Source organism: Euprymna scolopes, chromosome 7 (assembly GCF_053919585.1).
Source record: "Euprymna scolopes isolate OS-2025 chromosome 7, ASM5391958v1, whole genome shotgun sequence".
Classification (NCBI taxonomy): Eukaryota; Metazoa; Mollusca; class Cephalopoda; order Sepiida; family Sepiolidae; genus Euprymna; species Euprymna scolopes.
In genome coordinates, this window is record NC_136488.1 from 113208343 (window position 1) to 113230671 (window position 22329).

The following is a 22329-nucleotide window of genomic DNA, read 5'->3' on the forward strand; positions in this document are numbered from 1 at the left end:
TTTGACTCCTAATGGGGGTATGAGACGAATGGATTCGCCAATTATTTTTATAAGCACCGGCTGTGCTAAACAATCAATAAAAGCGTTTCAAAATTATTATAAAAATTGTCAAATTTTGGATTCAATCAGTTTGCTGTTTACTACGCCACGGACCGCATTTGATTCTTGGCCGCCATCTTGGTTACTAATCTGAACTACACCGCCATCTTTGTTCAACACAATGTCTCAAAACTTAACACATCGTTTGTCATAAAACGGTGACATTTGGCTGTTTTAGCCCAATCAAGCCAGGGGTTTAAATGGGCAAAATGGGTAACAGTTCTACGACTGATTTTGGCTAACAGTACAAGGGAAGTAACTCTTGTAGACTCGATTTTACAAACATTGATTTTATATTCGTAGATACATGCGATTAGTTGTATGCTCGTTTACTGCAAGCCTGGCCCACTAGGGAATTTTTGTAAATCTTCTCATCGATGCTCCACAACTTGCCTGATGATGGTATAAGGGTACTTTTTGTTGGGTGATTTCAATTTGGATCAGTTTCTTGCAAACAATGTGGCACTAATAGAATCCCTTAATGGATCTCAACAATTTCTTCAGAGCTCAAATTACACCACTCAAACTTAATTCTTGATACAGAACTTTCTTCTTCAGCAGCACTGTAGCTTCTCAACCCATTTAGTAATCACTTTGTTTTGTACTTTAATGTGTGATTACTTTATAGCTATTTTGATTCATTTACTTCATATCGACAAAATCGATAAAACAAAAAAATAACATATGTGACCCCCCCCCCATCCAAAAAAAAAATTTAACATCTAGAATAAAAAAAAAACTTATACAGAAGCAATACCTTATCGTGGTTATAGGGCTTTTACTAAAGTTGTTTCATTACGTTTTATTCAAAAACATAACAAAGGCATCAGCTGGGGGACCATATAGTTTTTGGCTTGTTTATTTTAAAATTGTTAATTATTTCATCCCAATAAGGTAAAAAAAGAGCCAAAGTGTAAAAAAAATGTATTTACCATCTTCCTGCTTCATGCGTTCCACTTCGTGATCAGAAAGGTAACTGAATTGTTTAACTGTAATTAGAATATTAAAAAAAAAGTTTTCATAAAATCTTTTACAAAATGATAATGAAATAATGAATTATTGTTAGACAAGAGGAAAGATCAATCAATGATTTTGGAAGAAACAGACATGTTGAGGGATGCAGAATGGGTCGAAAGAAATGCAATAAAGCTTGAGTCAACAATGCAATGTGCCCCCCCCCACCTCACTCGAAGATGAATAAAGAATCCATGCCAGAAAATAGGCATTATGTTTCCGTCAGATGTTCCTTTTCCAGCATTGACCAGTGACGGGAAGATTTGATCAGAGAAAACCAAGAAACAGAAAAAAGGTGACTTTATTATTACAATGTATATATATATACATTAGAGGTAACATGACAACATTGATATGCATAAGAGACACACGTTAATAATAATAAATAAGATATAAATTCTTCCCTTCAATGATATAACATACATACATACATATATATATATATATATATATATATATATATATATATATATATGAGGACATATTTATTAAAAATAACGAAATTAAGATTAAATGAAATACTGATGTTCACTGATCTGAATGAAACTGATAAATTTCTTGTTTTTGATGATTTCTACGCTAGGCAACATACAAATATCTGTGCATGAGGTCGCCAAGCTAATCAAGAACCTTGATTCTAGTAAAGCAACTGGCCCTGACGGCATCCCAATTATAGTGTTAAAAAAGCTTTAACCAGAACTTGCTCCCATACTTACGAAACTGTTTAAGAGTTGCCTTAGGAAGTGCTTTCCAACATCCTGGAAAACCTCATCAGTATGCCCTGTATTTAAGAACTCAGGTGATAAGTCATCTCCCTCTCAGTACAGACCAATAAGTCTCCTGTATGTCATAAGTAAGTTGCTGGAATCCATATTAAATAGAGAAATAGTCAACCACCTCAGCAGAAATAACCTTCTTAATGACACGCAATATGGTTTCTGTTCTGCAAGATCTATCGCAGATGTGCTAACGGTTATATCTCATAGGATTAGTGAATCTCTTGACAAAGGCTTCCTTTCTAGGGCAATTGCTCTTGACATATCAAAGGCCTTCAACAAGGCCTACTTCACAAGATTTTCAGCTACGGTATAACTGGAAATATTCTCTCTATCATTAAATCATTTCTCTCTGATAGGCTCATAAGAGTAGTGGTTGATGGACAAAAATCAGAGGCCCACAGTATTAATGCTGGAGTCCCTCAAGGGTCCATCCTGGGCCGGCCCAACTCTCTTCCTGATCTACATCAATGATCTCCCTAAACACATACTTAAATCATTCGTTGATATCTATGCTGATGACACGACCATCTACGGCAACACATCAAGGGCTGTAAATGACAAAGCTCTCTCTGATTCTCTCTCCTCTGATCTCGAACAAGTGGTTCAGTGGGGGAAGACGTGGCTGGTTACCTTTAATGCATCTAAAACCAAACTCCTATCTTTACATCATCAACGCTCTGATCCCCATCTGGCATCAATAGAAATGGACGGCTCTCATCTAGGAGAAGCCCCATGTTTTGACAAGCTTCTGGGCTTGACCTTCACTCCTGATCTGAAATAGAACATGTACATCGTCTATTGCCAAGGTTGCTAGAAAGATGGTGGGATCCTTCTACCACTCCAGAAGATATCTCACTACTGATGCAATTCTCTATCTATATAAAAGCCAAGTACGTTCAAGGATGGAATACTGCTGCCATATCTGGGCAGGAGCTGCTAAAAACAGCCTATCCTGCCTTGACAGAGTACAAAATAGACTTTGTGGCTTAGTAGGGGATGCCCTTTTCTATTCCCTGCAACCTCTCTCCCACAGAAGAGACGTTGCAAGCCTTTATCGTTACTTCCATGGCAGGTGCTCATCTGAACTCCAATCTCTGGTCCCTCCTCGCCAAGCTTTCACGAAAAACACCCATCTAGCTGAATCCACTGTTAAAAACTTTCCCCACTCTTTATCTATGCCTAAATCAAAACATAGATTCCATGAACAAAGCTTCATTTTTAGAACTGCACGCCTGTGGAACTCTGTTTCGTCTGCCTGCTTCCCACCTGACTACAACCTGGATGTCTTCAAGTTCAACGTAAACAAATTCCTGATGAACCGCCCCCTTAAGTAGACACTTTATTAAATCTCCACACTAACGTACTGTACTTACAATAACCCTTATCCCTGAGTAGCTTCCGGGCCTTGATAAGTGGTGACCACCTTGTAAAAAAAAAAATTTCTACCTATGGCAAATTTGTTTTTTTATTTATCTTTTATGCATACACGCACACACATATATATATATGTATATATACAGAGAGAGAAATAATAAATTATATAAAATCTTTTCCTAAACTTTCTACATAAATCAATAATAATTAGTTATTTTGAAATAACTTCAAAGCAACAAGTTTAGTAACTGATCGTATAAAACCAATAAAAAATTAATAGCAAGCTAAAGAATCAACTAGTGAAACTTCTGCCTATTCAGTTTTAATTTTTTTTTTCTTGTGTTTATTCTTTTTTTTGGGCGGTGGAGTTAGGGGTTAGGTTTAAGATTAGTTCCTCTAATTGGTAATGGTAGGAAACACCAACATGTAGCAAAAAAAACAAAAAAAACAATGAAATAAAAAAAAAACATGTTTTATTTGTAATTTTTTTTCAAGAGAAACTTCCAAACAATTTTTTTCTAAGATAATTTTAAGAAAAGTTTTAAGAAGCAAAAATTGTTTAACAAGTTTTAAGAATGTAAAAAATTGTTTTTTTTTTTCAAAAATTTATCAAAAATCGTCTCTTTCTTTTCACAGCTTCTCATCAGGTAATCGCATTTGTGTTCATTGTCATTTTCTGATTGGCTGATCAATTTGACAATTGCGTGACCAGCAATTACCATATTCCAAAGGTTTATGTCAGATTCTAGGCAAACCTGAGGAAATGCTTACATACGTTTATTTCACAAAATGCACTAGTATGGAATTTAAAATGGCAAAATATGTGTTTTAGTGGACATGTTTCGTTTAATAATCTTTTTAAAAAGTGTACCAAAATACAAACATCACCATTTCCAAAAATTCAGTAATTTCTCTACAATTTATTTTTTAAACTTATTCTTATTAAACTTATTCTTATTAAACTTATTCTTATTAAACTTATTCTTATTAAACTTATATCAAATTATGTGCACTTTCTGATTACGCAGATTTTACTTACCTTTTTATCTAAGTCATGAATTAAAACGTGTAACATTTCTAAGTTTTTTTAATTGTACCATACAGATTGTGAGGTATTTCTATAGTGCTTTGATTTCATTTAACTCACTGGACTATTGATATTTGTTTTAATGTAATTGGTTAATAAAGAAAAAACAATCTTTTAAAACATTACACTGCACTAAGATGTTTCTTTCAACAAGGTTGGCAGCAGGTTTGTCTCAGTTCTTCACAGTAAGGTCGTGCATGTATTTCCCCCATAATATACTGAAAAAAAAAAGTAACTCGAAAATTTGTAACTCAAGCACTGCCACACAGACCCTAAATCAGGGTGGCAACAGGTCCCACTCTCAACAAGAAAAACAAGAACTACTGAACCTAATTTGCCCCTGTGCCTGGCCTCCTGGCAAAATTGTGAAAAAAATTTAAACGCATTAGTAATTTTTTGCCTTTTATCTACCGACGGTATTCAACCTTCATGTGCCAGTCTGCCCAACAGGTGAAACCCTCCTTGATGCACAGACCCACTTGCATTATCATCACTTCCTCCTTCATCGATACATTCATCATCACTAGCATTACTTGATTCAGAAACTCCTGATCAAATTTGCCTTCGTCTGAATCAGAATTTGTTTCTTTATCCAACACTTGTTGCATCGTAAAACTCCTTCGTCTTGCCTTATACCTGTCAAAGTGTTTGGTTTGTCACTAGTTCACTTCATGGCTACTTTAGTCTACAAAACAACTCACAACTCCACCAAAACAAAGGAATTCATTTGCAGAACATTAGGCTTGTGCTAAATCGAGGCTAAGCAGCGATTGGGTAACTATTTTTAGCTCCCTGCCAATACAAAAATATGCGGTCAGAAAAATACCGGTTTAGCGATAACTCGGTAGCATTTTTAGGAAATTACTAGTATATCAATAACTTGGTTTGGTAGGGTTAAATCAAAATATGGCTAAGTATCATCATTTATGCATTATAGTGACCCCAGATAATAAGCTGGAAGATGCCAACACTATCATGAAAGACAACTAAGGTTCAATTAGTTGCAAGCAAGTACAGATTCCAATTTTGCATAAAAATTGGGTTTTGAGGACAAAACTATGAAGTGTGTAAAAAATATATATACTGACCTTAATTTAGCCAAAATAAATAATCCTTCATATACCAAATATTTCTATGACAATTCTTAATATCTTCTACAGAAGGTTTTATTCAAGCCAAATTGAGGCCTATGTTGTTGTTGTTTTTTTTTTAGGATACCTTGCATTTTTAAATTTCATGTCCAAATGTAATATTTTTAAGGTGAAAATTTGTTTTTGTTAGCACATAACAATAAAAAAAATAAAGAAAATGTTTATATTTTTACATTTCTATAAAGGGAGTCTTTTTAAAATAATATATTAAATATATTAACACAAGAATTGTTGAAACTGAAATAGGTTTTAAGAAATGGAGTGGTTCTGTATGATTTTGTGTTTCATTTCATGCTTAGTGGTAACTTTCGTTTGATATTTGCATCAACTGCATCTATTTCTGCCATCTTTGTTTTGGGAGCACAAATATTAAAGATTGTCAAATATTGTATGTATGCAACTACGCATAGAAGAAACATGCACTTTCTCTTTTTTTGTTTTATTTTTCATTTAATCACACTGAGCCACAGCAACGCATGGTCTGGTACAGCTAGTTTAGAAATAAAAATTTTAGTTTTAAAGTTAGAAATCTGAAATCGTTTTCATAGGAAAATATAGGTGTTTTATTAAAAGTCTGATAGAAACTTACAGGTTATAATTCCAAGAGAGAAAAGAGAATTACAATAGGTAATAACATTGAATAGGAACTAAAAAAAAATGTCATTTGCTATGGATCAGCAATTCTACAGATATATTGCATGATGCAGAACATTTGAGTATTTATCCGTGCACAAATCGCATATGCATTCATCAGCGCAAATCTTAAATCAGAAGTCAAAATCGTTCAAATTGAATGTAGTTTCAAAATGTGAGTAAAAATGATCCGAATACAATGCATAGATTTTCTGCTTCAACATGTTGGCAGAACTGAGTGCAATAATGCAGATCTTCTGCAATTGATGAAAAGAAATGTTTTCTTTGAAAAAATCTACATTTAAAGGACATTTATGGATGTATACTCTGTTTTTGGTGCACTTTTAGAAAATATAAATTTATAAAATATGTAACTTAACATTTGAGTATTTTCATTCTTAATTATAACGATGCTCTATTCCCAATATCAAGCATATCTTTATTGTATTATGTTTGTAGGAGATAAACTCCAATTTCATTTTGAGTTTTGGAAGACAACTGCAAGATGTAAGGGGGAGTAATATGGGCAATATTTAGTTTAAAATAGTTTTTGCATAGGGAGCCTGGATATCTTAGTCAATTTTTAAATAACATCAATGAAATTTTAACCATCAATTAATAACTATTCTCTGAATTTCAGTTTCTGTTTATTATTTTAAACGATTATGGGACATAATACGGGTATAACGTCTCATTTGAAAATTCAAATATTTCTGATTTGTTTATTATTAACCACCTATTATTACTATTTGTTCATTATTAAACACCAATTAAGAAAAATTTCCTGAATTGCTATTTCTTCTTACAACTCCTTAAGTTTAAGCTACAGATTTTAGACATTTTTCAAGAATCAAATTCATTTCATGGATTTTAATCAAAATTAGACTAAAGATTCTAGGCATAACTTTTGGTAGCATATATACTTCATTTTAATGCTCATATATATAAACAAACATGTTGATACATTGTAGAGAATGCATTCTCACGAATGCTGTCCTGCAGAGATTTCAAAGCTCTATTTACCTGGACCCTTACGAGGTGCTCCAGTAGATTGATGTTTGATTTCTTGTTCAAAGTATTTTCGTCTCTCTGTAACAGACATCCCTTCAGTTGGATTCTCTTTCTGCAAGGAAATATAGAAAAGACAAAGTTAAATACATAGTTCTCACTGACAAAGGATAATAGATTATGACTATCATTACTCCTTGTTTTTTAACTTATTTTTACAGTAAATATTAGTTTCATCTTTTGTAGTAACAAAACACATGTGATCCGGTCTACACAGTCCAACTGTAAACCAAAATAAGTATATAAAATAAAAAATTAAAAAATCAGTGAAAACCTGTTGGCTGCTCCAACCATAAAAAGAAACAACTCTTTTTACTTGTTTTCCATCTTCCTCTTTAATACAACAAAAAAGGGGAAACAACTCTAAGCAAAAAACATCAATTCACTCAGTTTTACAAAGCAGAGTTTTACATTAATTAATTAATAGCTATATTTATACAGGCAACACCAGATGGAAATATATTGTCGAGTGGAGGGCTGAGAGAAATATAATCCAATATAAAATATACTTATTGAATGAAAAATAGAAATAGAAAAGCCAGTCGAAGATAAACATAAGTTTTTTGCAATGAGGAAACACATTTGAAACAGAACATATTTTGAAAAATAACAAAAAGAAAACTACATTGAAACATAAAATCAACAGTAAACAAAATGGTAATTTATATAATTAAACGTGTATGTATTGGTGCCTAGCTCACTTCAATAATCACATATGCAAATTCAATGTTTATGAGCAATAAATAAATAAGGAGAGACTTTTTTTTTTTACTTTTAACATCAACACAAAAATATTCCATTATTATTAAAAGTAGTGATATGTTGAAAATTATACCCTGTTTTTATTTTCTTATCAATTAGTTTGTTTTTTAAATCCACTCATGAAATATTTACAGTTTTCTTTTCAAGTCGACTTAATTATTGATTGGTCATTAAATAAAATTGCTAAAAACTATTTTTTAATAATTATTTCAATATTTTAATAATTCATTTGTGAACATATACTCACAGAAATATGTTAAAATATCTTGGAATTTTATTAATACAAATACAGGGAATATCAGCTCTATGACATGTACATTAACAAGTACAAACATGGGGAAATTGGTTGGCAGGATACAATGGCGATTAACCCATAACTACAAGGTCATCATTTAACTTTTGAAATTAATGAATTACATTCTTAGCTAAACTTCCCTTGATTTATTCTTATTCATACACTGCATATTTGTGTCCTAATTCTTCCAAAGTTGTTGAGGCACATAGATCGACACATAAATAAGAGTAATTTTTTAATAGTTATATAATTTTTTCATATCTACTACATGCTCCATAAACTACCAATAAATCAATGCACTTTTTACCTACCAACCTTCACAATCGGTTCAAGGTATCAAATGTTAATACTAATATACATTGATCCAATAGGTCATTGGTCGTTTATTAATTAATATAAATAGCAATCTAAGAAAATCTGTGTTTTCGGACATAGAGACAGAAAATGTGACTTTCCTTTATATAATAGATTATTTGTATATTAATAAAATGTTAGAAACCACACAAGATACACTTACAAACCTTGCATCGACTCATTTGGTGTGGATCCTAGAAGGTTATACAATAGTTACTTTAATGCAGGGACCAGATTCGTGTGTGTGTATTGCGATAAACAGTGACTCTCTTTCCTGTTTCCTAAGTGTTCAAGAACACTAGATGCCCATGGAGAGAGAGAGAGAGAGAATGTGTGTGTGTAGTCAGCTGATAAATTACTCATTTCTTTTTGTTTTTTTCAATTCTTTACTAACAGGACCCATAGACAAACGTTGCCTGATAAAATTCAAGGATCCAAAAAATTCAATCTCCCACCTCAGAACCTCATACATGCACTTTTACTCAATTAAAGAAAAACTATTCATAAATATTAATCATAGAATTTTGTAATTATTAGATTTAAATGTGTGTATTATATAATAAATATATACAAACACTATATTAAAGATACTATTTAATATAAAGATTTGTAAATGAAATAGTTTTTTATAAATTTTGTGTACAATTGATGCAAAGTACACAACAAAGCAGAAATATCTTTCTATAAGAATGATAGAACTTAAAATAGATACATCTGTATTAATGAAACTATCAGACAAAATCTTGTGTGTGTGTGTGTGTATTCTGGTTTTAAATTTCTTAAGAAATATTCATTTATTAAAAGATAATGTATTTTGAAAACTATAAATAATTGTATAAATAGAGATCCCTTGCATTTATGTCTTCAAAACAAGTGGTTATATGTTAACAGTTTGCCCCTTTCTTTACAGAGCCCTTTACATTATTCTTCAAATTTAGCTGCATTGGTTGGACAGATAAAACAGTGCTATATAGTATAGTTCTCATTTTCGAATGGTTGAGATTAAAACAACATTACTTTGACAAAATTAGTCATAATTTTAAAACAATTAGGTTCAATGAATAATTTAATGCCAAAATGCTACCATAATTAAGTTTAATTTTCAAAAATAATATTAAAAAAAAAAAGAAAAAATGCGAAACAAAAATAAAAATTAAAAGATTAAGTAATCTAGTTAGTAATAAATACCTGTAATTAAGTAATCTAGTTAGTAATAAATACCTGTCTAATATTTGAAGGTATATATCAAGTATAAGCATGGAAAGCAGAATTAAGTTGAAATAAAAAAGAAATGGTGAGATGTTTTATATTATTATCACCATTGCAATAAATATAATAATTCGATTCGGTATGAAAGTGAGGGGTTTGTCTATATCAAAGGAGGTTTTCATTTGCAGTGGTTGATTTAATTGTGACAATCTGAGTCATTGTTTAGCCTGATAAGAACAAAAAGAGGAAGGAAGAAGCAGGATGATTGCGATGTAGATTTAAGGTTGAATTCGGCTTAAAAGTATTTCACCTATTTCTTTTATAGGAGGAATATCTCTTTCCTTTATTCGTATATCCTTTCACTATCATTAATCAAGGATCAAACTTTTATAGAAGCTTAAAGATGAAATGAGATAGTGAGTGAAAAAATAAAAAAGATCCATAGTCTTCTGATATGTCTGTGCATAGTATAAAAATGCATACAGTTTTATCTCTTGTTTCGCTATATATAAATAACTATGTAACATGAAAGCAGGTGATTCACTATACATTCAAAATGCAAAAACAAGAGCAGCCGACTAATAAATAGTATTGTTGTAAAAAAGAAAACTTGTGTATTTTTTATCAAGTGAATTTAATCTTAAAACTTATAAATATTTTATAAGCATTTAAAAAGGAAATAAATGTGTTTTGACACATTGGTTCCTAACTACCTACATCTTTCATGATTGGATAAAAAAAATGTTTTATTGCTGTAATTTAGGGGGGGGGGACAAGATATTTGCAGTTGCATCGGATGCAAAAGATTCGGATTTTAAATCCCGAGTTCAGATGTGTTCAACTGATGAGCTCAAATGAGGGCAAAACTTGAGTCTTGGACTTCCGGTTTGTTGGCTTTCATGGCTTGTGTTAGCTGTGACGTTGTTTCGCTGTAGAAATATATATTTATTAAAGCCATCCTCCTGTCTCAAGAGATACACACTAAAAGAGTAACTATACAAGAAGGACTTTCTAATGAAGCAAGTGTTGCATAATCTCTAACCACAATTTTTCTTGAGCTGACACTGTTTACATCAAGTGGCAAGAAATCCGAGATGATTGGAAAGAAACCTGGTATAAGCAAAGAATGAGTGTTCCTATTCCAGACTTTTCCTTCTCCTAGACAAGTTTTCCTATAAAGGCTTGACAGTCTAATCTACCTGATTATTTAATCTATCAGTGGAAAGGGGGGGATATATGGATCAAAGGTATTAGTGAAAGTGATGCAATAGTCAACAGAACTTAACACAGTCAGGTTAAACAAATACCTAGTACATAGCCGACCCCCCCCCACATATATATATATATTAGAAATAATCTAACCTGTTGTGTTAACTCGAGTTTGATTGTTAGAATCAGAATAAGCCGCATGTGCCATCATGGTGCTGTATGTGAGATGACACCACAAAAATTAAAGAAATGATGAATGTGAGAAGTGTGAAGGGCCAACGTTGCCTTCACATTTTCGCCAAGTTCCAGAAAAATCTAATGGATGGGGCAAAAGTTATGGATAAAAGTGTCATCTTTTGCAATTTGGGGGCATTTGTGACCCCTTTTGAGCTCCTGGGAATGCCGAATCCCAGTGAAAATAGCTCACACTACAGCATTTATATTTACTCTCTATCGCCCCCATAACAGCGGAGTTACTATCTTTAAAAGCATATCTGAGAAAATTGACCAAGTTCTATCAGCATATCCTTCAGCTAACATTCACGTATGTGGTGACTTCAATGTTCACAATGTGGAATGGTTGACCCACTCAAACAAGACCGATGATGAGGGGAGATTCTGTCATGATTTCTCCATTGCTTATGACCTCACTCAGATTGTTCACGAACCCACCCGTGTGCCCGACAATGACGGCCAGTATGCAAGTCTACTAGAACTTTTTCACACAACTTGCCCTGAACTATGTTCAGTTTCCATTCTGTCTCCTCTTGGATCTTCCGACCACTCAGTTGTATCAATTAAGATAAAAATGAAATGCAGTAAGTCCTCAGACGTACCTCTCCATCGTACAGTATATCGATACACTATGGCTGACTGGGATAGTTTCCGTACATTTATATCAGATCTTCCTCTGCGTTCCATGTTTAAAAAGGATGTGTCGTCTATAGTATCAGACCTGACAGAATGGTTAATTGTAGGTACAGACAATTTCATACCCTCGAAAAAGTTCCAGCAAAAACCTAACAGCCAGCCATGGTTCTCTCCAGAATGTGCTGCTGCTATTGCGCACAGAAATCACTTTTTCCACTGCTTCCAATGTAATAGATGTATGGAAACTAAAGCCGCTTTCAGGACTGCCAGCAACCATTGTAAAAAAGTAATAAAGAACGCAAGAGAGTTGTATGCTCAGTCCGTCAAGTCCAAAGTAGCTGAGCAGCAGCTTGGTTCCCACCAGTTTTGGCAAATTGCAAACAGAATCCTGAACAGAAGCGTGTGCTCTATCCCAACTATCATCAATGGACCTAAGTTAATCTCGTCAGCATCAGACAAAGCTAAACTCTTTGCCAAGAACTTTGCAGCCAATTCTACCCTTTGTGACCAAGGCCGCCAACCCCCAATATTTCCTCCTGTATCAAAAAACACACTATGTGATATACAAATATCTGTATGCGATGTTGCCAAGCTAATCAAAAACCTTGATTCCAGTAAAGCAACAGGCCCTGACGGTATTCCAATTATAGTACTCAAAAAACTTCAACCAGAACTAGCACCCATACTTACAAAACTGTTTAAACGTTGTCTTAAGGAAAATTGCTTCCCATCACCCTGGAAAATCTCATCAGTATGCCCTGTATTTAAGAATTCAGGTGATCGCTCATCCCCCTCTCAGTACAGGCCAATAAGTCTCCTGTGCGTCATGAGTAAGTTGCTGGAATCTGTGTTAAATAGAGAAGTAATCAACCATCTCAGCAAAAATAACCTTCTTAGTGACACACAATATGGTTTCTGTTCTGCTAGATCTACAGCAGATGTACTTACAGTTATATCTCATAGTATTAGCGAATCTCTTGACAGGGCAATTGCTCTTGACATATCAAAGGCCTTTGATAGGATATGGCATAAAGGTTTACTTCACAAGATCTCCAGCTATGGTATAGCTGAAAATGTCTTCTCAATTATTAAATCATTTCTCTCTGATAGGTTCATAAGAGTAGTAGTTGATGGGCAAAAATCAGAAGCTCACAGTATAAATGCTGGAGTCCCTCAGGGGTCCATCCTGGGCCCAACTCTTTTCCTGATCTACATTAATGATCTTCCAAATCACATCCTTACATCATTCGTAGACATTTTTGCTGACTACACTACCATCTATGGTAGCACATCTAAGACAGTAAACAACCAAGTTCTCTCCGATTCTCTCTCCTCTGATCTTGATCACGTTGTACAATGGGGAAAGGAGTGGCTGGTTGCTTTTAATGCATCTAAAACCAAGCTTCTATCTTTACATCATCAACGTTCTGATCCCCATCTGGCATCAATTAAAATGAATGGCTCTTGTCTTGGGGAGGCCTCAAGTTTTGACAGGCTTCTGGGCTTGACCTTTACTCCTGATCTTAAATGGAATACTTACATCAAATCTGTTGCCAAGGCCACTGGAAAAATGGTCGGATCCTTCTATCGATCCAGTAGATATCTCATTGCTGATGCAATTCTCTATCTATATAAGAGCCAGATACGTCCAAGTATGGAATATTGTTGCCACATATGGGAAGGAGCTGCTAGAAAAGACTTGTCCTGCCTTGATAGGGTTCAAAATAGACTTTGTGGCCTGGTGGGAGATGTCCTTTTCTCTTCGCTGCAACCTCTATCTCACAGAAGAGATGTTGCGAGTTTGTCTCTGCTTTATCGTTATTTTAATGGAAAGTGTTCGACTGAGCTTCAATCTATGGTCCCCCCTCGCCAAACTTTCACAAGAAACACTAGACTAGCTGAAAACATTATCAATAATTTTCCCCACTCTTTATCTGTGCCTAAACCTAAACATAGATTCCATGATCAAAGCTTCTTTCTTAAAACTGCACGCCTGTGGAATTGTCTTCCGTTTTCCTGCTTTCCAGCTGTCTATAATATGGTTGTCTTCAAGTCCAACGTGAACAAGTTTCTGATGAGCCGTTCCACTTAAGTTAACAAATTTACCGAACTTCCATTACTATCGATTACTATATTGTCCTTTTGACTACTCTACACTCTTTAACCCTTATCCTTAAGTGGCCGATCGGCCTTGATAAGTGGTCACGCCTATGTAAAAAAAAAAAAAAAAAGTTTCACACCTTAAGACATGTATATTTGAATTTAGCACCATGGAAAACTACTTTATAGACATACATATCAAGTTTTTGAGTAATATGACAAAAAAGAGCCCCAAAAGGCATATTTTTTAGCCCTAAAAGTCCCAGAGGGATGCAAACCAGAATTTTGACGGGGTCACCCATACTGAATTTATATTAAGAACAATGGCCTCCACATTTTGACCAAGTTTCAGGAAAATCTAATCGTTATCTGGCAAGCATCCGGAATAACGGACGCACAGATGAACGCATGGACGCCACTGAAAACATAGGTCCCTCTCTGATAAATTAGAGGACCAAAAAGTAAGTGTGCAGTTAAATTAAAAAAAAACAATAATAAACAAAAATACAATATTAGTTTCTTTTTCTGGCGATCTTTTTTCTTTCATTTTCTCTTTCTCCAACTACAGGTTAATTATCATTACCTTTTGTGCTGACCTTCCTTATTGTTTTCAATGGATTTTCCAATATTAATTTCGATATTTTTTCACATTTTATTGTTACTAAACACAAAGAAAGAGAAAGAGTAATGGAAGCAAGAATTATAGGCATGGTATGAAATAAGATTGGTGGGGAATCAAATAACATACATCGGGAGAGAGTGATAGTGATAAAAACTGAAGAATATTTTAGTAGATACCCTTTTCCTTCGTAATAATCGTAGTATATACCCTTTCCTATGGAAAGTAAAATTTCAAACAATCATTAGAGATAATGTAATAGTTTTCGTAAAAATGAATAGAGCACTTTTGAACTGTTGATATCTATTATATAAAAGTGAAAATGTGTGTGTGCGCTTTCTTTGTATATCCTGCAAAGGCTTTTTGGTGGTGGGGGAGGGGTTTACCATTTCTTAGAACTTTTTATATACTCTCAAGATTATAATATCTCCAATTTACAAAAGGAGGTCGTGTCTATCTTTTATTTGAATGACTTTTATTTTATAAAATTCACGCTATTTCATGTTCCCACCTGTTTGTTCGGCTTTTGCATATAAATAAAGCGAAAGTAATCGAAGGAAATATCTTTCCCTAGCACTCTTGCCAGGGACGTCCAGAAAGCAATCAGCTTTGATCAATGTGTGGAAAACCTATCATATCAGACAACTGCTATTCATTTGGACCCTCCCCTTTTTATGGGGATCTGGTTTTCCCCAACATCTTGGGGAGGGGACAAACAAATACACAGAAGCTTGCTTGCAGCCAAAGTTAAATGTGGCATGATGTTTGACATCATTAAATTTACGCACCTGGTTGAACTAATCACTTAACTTTTTAATCATTTAATTTGAACAATTCTCACTTCTCTTCCCTCTTAGCGTTGTGGTAAGATGTCAGGCTTTCATTTCCACCTTCGCCTCAAGGCTTTGGGTTCGAGCCTACCTGCCTACCAAAACTTTTTTTTCTATACACACACCGACAAACACCTGGAAAACGCCAGGCACCCACGCTAGTTATTTATATAGTAAGATTCCCCTTTCTCACTTATAATAGACCATTGGATAAAAGCTCTGACTGTTGAAAAACTATTCAATGTCACTCTAAAACACTTGCTTATCTAATCATATTGAAGAACGGTGATATGGCAAAACAGTCTATCTATGAATATGAATATATATATGTGTGTGTGTGGGGGGGTGTTTCAAATTCGATAATATTTTGATAGTCTTTCTTTTAGAACCATTTGAAGTATTTAATAGTAGTAAAATACAATGAATATGTATTTCTATAGTTGGGTTGAAAGTATAAGAATTCTAGACATAAGGTTTAGTATTATTATATCTGGATTTTAATTTTTGTGAGATGAAATAAAGATGGTGTAATTGTACCTGTCATGAGATGGATAGTCTTCTAATATTCTTATAATGAAATATATAAAAGGAGAAAGAAGAATCATGTTGAGATAAAAATCTAAAACAGCCATGAACGTGTAAATGTAATGGAGAAATGAAATAGAAAATGAAAAAAAATTAGGAATTTTTTTTTTTTAGAATAATATATTTCTAATCGTTAACATTTTTCTTGCCAGGCAAAAACTGATTTCAAGAATCTTTTTGTTATTTTATATTGAATAAATATTGAAAATGAAAATGGAAAAAAGAGTTTAAATAAGTCAGAATAGTAAAAACTTGTATTTGAAAAAAAAGATGCAAAATAAAACTGAAGACGTTTGAAAACTTTTTGTTAAAAAAAAGCAGTTTAAAAGAAAAAAGAGAAAAATCCGTTTACAAACTTTTCTATTGAAACGAGCGATCAATTTCATGTCAAAGACGCTTACATCAAAGAATGCAAATATTTGGAATTTCAAATTTAAATTCTTGTCATTCTTTTTTCCATTTTCTCAATGATATTTTTTTTTCTTTTTTCATCCTTATTTAGAATGTCAATTCTCCTGTTTTATAATTTTGGTCATACATTCTCCAATTAGTCATGTATTCCTTTCACCTATTTTAACTTAGAAACTAAAATCTCTTGCAAAACAATCATCTATTTAAAAAAAAGAAAACTTTTCTTTTTACATATGGAAAACACTACTAAGCTATAATTAAACGATTCTCCAGCTCTTCTGAAATCAAGACAAATCTAATAATCAGTAGTAATCTGCATGCTAAAATGGTCCATCTTAGTCTCTTTTGCTAGTTGCTTTTCAGAGTGATTTTCTCTCCAGTTTTTCTTCTGTTTTTATAAGAAATTTATTGCCGCATATTTTAGTGTCACTTAAATCTATATTTTACTGGCAGGGAGACCCGATGTTACCCAGAATTGAATGATGATCCATGAATGTTTCATACTCACATATTTTTATTGTCATCAAAATCAGCAAAATCGCCCAATCATGATACCAGCAGAGATTTACACAAGGTTACTATGATATTAATGTAGAAGGATAGAGAGTAAAAATCAAAAAAAATGTTGCAAATATAATCCCCACCAAACAGTTTGAAACATGTAAAAATTAGCAAGTTTTTGGAATCCTTTCTCAATAGTGAAAGTACGGTGGAGGACTAAATGATATCAAAAACTCTGGTGGGTTGAGCAGCAGAGAGGATGTGTATTTTAAATAGTCAGCAGTTAGTTTAAAAAGCTAGTGTTGAGTAGTTGCGGTATACAGGAGCCTGTCCATGGGTTCTGTTTGTAGGTTTGCTAAGAAAAGGAAAAACTTAATTAAAATATCTAACCAGATAGATTGCTTTACAGAATCAAATAAATTAATTTTGTCAATATTTAGAATGTTAGTTTCTAGCTATAAGGAATGGAGTATAAAATGGTTACACGGTCACATATGGAGTCTAAATAAAGCCACTAAAGCAAGAATCCCAAACTCAAGGCTATTCCATGAAATAATGCTAATGGTATCAGAGGTAGGGAGGGGCATAAAAGTTACTTTGCACCCTATTCACAGATGAGAAAATCAAGGATTTTCATAATAGTAGGAGTGAGAATTTTCTTCTTTTCCCTGGAGAGGAACTAGAACAAACCTTGCTGACTATAACATTGACTGAATATTAGTTTTCACTTCAATGTATAGTAGCAAGAAGTACATGATTATATGAATGTCCAGACACATTATTTCAATGGAGATAAATGTTGTCTTATCTCTAATAAAACTTTATATTGCATATTAAACTTGGAATTGAAATCCAATATTTGGATTGGAAACAAGTGACCAAACTAATAAAAAGGGTAAAAATTACAAGGAGAGATTGAAAAAATTAGGATTAACTGTTTTACTAGTGAGAGGAATGAAAGGCGATTTAATGGAGCCTCTAAGAAAATTCAGTGTAAAAAAGTATTCATAATTGTTTTCAAAAGTTACTTATTTTGTCAATATTAGTTTTTATTTATGAATCGGTGTAATTGAACATTTTTTATCACAAAGACAAAAATTCATGAATATTTTTTTCATACTTTTATACTCAATAAAGTATGAAAATAAATCAATCAAATTTGCAGCTCAAGATAAGCTACGTAAAGTAAACTAAGATAATACAAGTCATGAAAAATCAACTCACTGGTTTAATTGGAAAATTCGGAAAAATAAAACTTGTAAGTGACCTTAAAATTGAAGGACTTAATGGGATAAAAATGAATGGTAGTTTTATAGTCACATGCATTTGCATCGAATACTATCTCAGCAAAGACAATGTTTAAAAAAGCTATATATGTATACTAGCCGTACCCGGCCACGCGTTGCTGTGGCTCAGTTTGTTAAAATGAGACACATTCCTCATAGAAAATTGCATTTTGTATTGTTTATTTATTTTATTATTTTTGCAATTTTTTTTTATCAATAAAAGTTGGGGGGTTTTCCCAAGAAAAGGTAAATTTTTTACCATAAATTGTTAGGTGAAAGTTTTTTTGTTTGCTTTTTTTCAGGAATTATTTTGTAAAAGAAAGTTGGCTGTAAACATTTCTTTTTGAAAACAGAATTTTTATTATAAAAAGAAAAGTTGAATGTTTTATATGAACACTGTAAATAGTTAGGTGAAAGTAGAGAAAAGTTAGATTTTTTTTTCAAGAGAATGTACAAATGTTTTTTGTCAATAGATGTTAAGAAAATAAACGCAAAAAATACTCCCATCATTAATTAATTCTGCAAAAAAATAAATAAAATGTTGGTTTAGTGTTTCAACATTTGAACAACGCTCGGCTGAATCTGGTGATTGCCGGTCGAACCCTAAACTAATTGGAATCTGGTGCGGGGAGGGGGGGATTAAATTCTGCATGAGTACCATTCTTTTTAATTTTGTCTTTTGTTCAATTTTTTGTGTGGGCTTTTAGTGCTAGCAAATTAACAAATTTAACCAAAATGCAAAACATTCAACAATTAAATAATTTTAATAAGTTCCCAGCTCCTAATACAAATCCTAGTAAATCAATCCCTCTTATTGGAAACACTGAAAGGAAGGACGAAACCAAATTATTGCCAGTATGTTTGGGAGAGGTTCTATAGGTGTATCAAAAAGTTGCCATTAAAAATGATGATCAGAACCTTAATAATTCAACTTACTATCTTTTAAGCTTATAACTACTTGAAAATATAATTCAAACCCTAATTTTTTTTTCATTTAAAGGAGCAAATACCAAATTTTTTAAAAGAACAGGTTTAATAGCAAATTATGCAATATTTGTTTCTTTAAAGCGGTTTTCTTTTAAAAAAATATAAAGAAAATCAATATATTTTGACTTGCTTATAAATATATGTATATATATGCCAAAAAAAATCACTTACCTAAAAAAATATTATTAAATGGGTAGTTCCATTCTTCATTGTTAAGAATTTATCCATATTTATATTTTAAATTCCATGTATTTTTTAAATAAAAGGATTTTTTAAAGCGAGGGTCCTAGAAAATCGCATTTTTGTAACATGTTTTGCAGGAAGCATTGAATAGTGCTGCTGCTAAAATGAAATTTATGAAGTATGGTTTCGTCCAAGGGCATAAATAATGTCCCTTTTTTATTGCGTGTGTTAACCAAAATTAGTATTTTTCATCCTCCGTAGTTAAAAAAGAAACACACATTCACTCATAAGTTTTTCTCCTAGAACAAAAAATCCGCTTTTTTTTTTTTTTTTTTTTTTTTTTACAAGGGTGTCACCACTTATCAAGGCCCAGAGGCCACTCGAGGATAAGGGTTAATAGGTATACATTAGTCATTGTGATTTTAGCATAGTAAACAGTGGGAATTTTGTAACTTGGATTACTTAGGGGGACGATTCAATTAGAACTTGTTCACATTGGACATTTTCTTTTTTTTTTTTTTTCATAGGTATCAACTCATTATCAAGGCCAAGAGGCCACTCAAGGATAAGGGTTAAAGAGTGTACAGTAGAAATTGGACAATATAATAATCATTAGTAATGAAAATTTGTTAAATTTGATAACTTATATGGAACGGCTCATCAAGAACTTATTTACGTTAGACTTGAACACAACCATATTGTAGTCAGCCAGAAAGCAGGAAAAAAAAAGAAAACATTCAATGAGATAGAAAAATTTGCCGTCAGCGTCTGGTATTTACTTGACGATGTAAGCATAACATGAGCTTTCATTAAAAAAAAAAATCAACATGTTTTTTTAAAAAAAAAAAAGGTTTTACACTTTGGACTTTACAGGTAAATTTCCAAAAATCTATTCTTTTTTTTTTTGTTTTAAATTGGAATATTTTCTTTATTGATCTTTTATCTTCAATTTGTGATATATAAAACTTTGACACATAAATTAATTATTAAAATTTTAATAAACATTTCAAAATGGGGGTGTGAATTTGAAAAAAAAAATTTTGTCTATAATATTATATTTGGTTTATTGGAAAGAGCATAAAATTTCACATTGACCCTGAAAATATCGTACAAATTGAATCAATAGAAAAATTTTGATAGATTTTTAAAGTTTAAAAATTGAAAAATATTTAACTCGTAAAATTCTATTGATTTTATTACGTAAAAAATGGCTGCATGAAGGCACGCCGGCATTTTGTAAACATTTTGTAAACACTGTTTTTTAAAAAATAAAAAATAATATTTCTATTATTTTTTAAACAACTTTAATAGTTTATTTTGAAAGTATATTCCATATAGAAAATAAACAACTCACTTTAAAAAGAGAAATTACGAGTTTTTTATATTTTATTTGCAGTTTTCTGTTAGGAGTGTCAAAAATTCCTCCAAATTTCTGATACATCTAGAGTTTCTATTCTTTTTCTTTCTTTCTTCTTTCCAATATTTTAAGCAGATTTGTCACTCAGCTAGCAGATTTGGTGTTTGTACACTTTATTGCCGAAATTGGAGACGCCATTTTTTTCACGCACTTGCTATCCAAATCTAGGGAAGGCATCATTATATGGCCGAACGATTGCTTCCGGAAAGGGAAAGAATAAATTTACCAAAATTGACATTTATTACTCCCTTAAACTAAAATTATCATTTATTACTTCCAGAAACTTGGTAAACTGATATTACTGGAGAAAATTAATCTTGACAATTCAAATAAATATTTAAAATTATTTATTTGTTCGAAAAGAACCCCCCCCCAAAAAAAAACCCCACACAAACGAAAAAATAAACAAACAAAACAAAAAAAAACTAATAAAAATTTTGGTTTTGTTTTGGTTTTCAAATGGCGCTCGCCCAGGTTAAACTATTATTAATATGTCATTTTAATTTTCTGTTTTTAATAAAAAAAAAAAAAAAAAAAAATTGTTCCATGAAAAACTTTCCCGTTGTCATCAATTAAATAGAAATATTTCCAATTAAACAATTACGGATATATGTTCTCTTTCACTTTCTTTATTTACTTGGACTTTTATAAAATAGGTTTTTTTTTTGGGGGGGGGGGTTCGAACAAATAAATAATTTTAAACATTTTCTTTGAATTGTCAAGATTCATTTTCTCCAGTAATATCGGTTCACCAAGTTTCTGGAAGTAATAAAATATAATTTTAGTTTAATTTAACGTTTCCAGAAGTAATAAATGTTAATTTTGGTAAATTTATTCTTTCCCTTTCCAGAAGCAATTGTTCGACCATATAATGATGTCTCCCCTAGATTTGGATAGCAAGTGCGTGAAAAAAAAATGGCGTCTCCAATTTCGGCAATAAAGTGTAGAAGCACCCCAGATTTTTATGAGTCGCTATTTTTGCCATAAATTGTTAGGTGAAAGTTTTTTTTTCAGGAAAACTTTCACTTTTTTTTAAAAGAAAGTTGGTACTCATTGGGCGTTGTGGTTGTGTTCCATGGCGACCAGCATAAAAAAACACGCATCGTTCCCTTTCTGACGCAAGCGCACGTAACACTTTATTTATTTTATTTTATTTACTGACGTTGTCATAGTAACTAAACGATTATTTGTCACATTTATTTTGAAAAAAAGTTTTACTCTTTATGAATATTAAAAGAAAAATTACTAAACATTTATTAATAATGCCTCACTTTTACAGACATTTGTTTTTAAATTTCTTTTTAAATGACGACTTTTATCGACTTTTTTTTTTTAATAGCATTTGCGGATGGGTAAGCTGACATTTGTTTTTTTAATTTCTTTTAAAATGACTTTTATTTTAATATCATTTGTGGATGGGTAAAAAACGAAAAAAATAACTAAGCCGTTTACTGACAATTTCTCGGTATCTTGACTTTGATAAAATTTATTTGTTAAAAATATTTG

General features: G+C 32.2%; 1 protein-coding gene across 24 annotated transcripts in view; it reads right to left on the minus strand.

Annotated features, from left to right (window-relative positions):
- The window catches only part of LOC145279892 (protein scribble homolog), a 772271-nt gene that overhangs the window by 80507 nt on the left and 669435 nt on the right, over positions 1-22329 (minus strand). For all 24 annotated transcript variants that reach the window (XM_080131386.1, XM_080131379.1, XM_080131375.1 and 21 more), the window contains 2 exons: positions 7161-7260; positions 1032-1088 (listed from right to left, as the gene is read on the minus strand). In XM_080131386.1, the coding sequence (XP_079987512.1) occupies positions 1032-1088; positions 7161-7260 (157 nt within the window). The remainder of the gene's footprint in view (positions 1-1031; positions 1089-7160; positions 7261-22329) is intronic.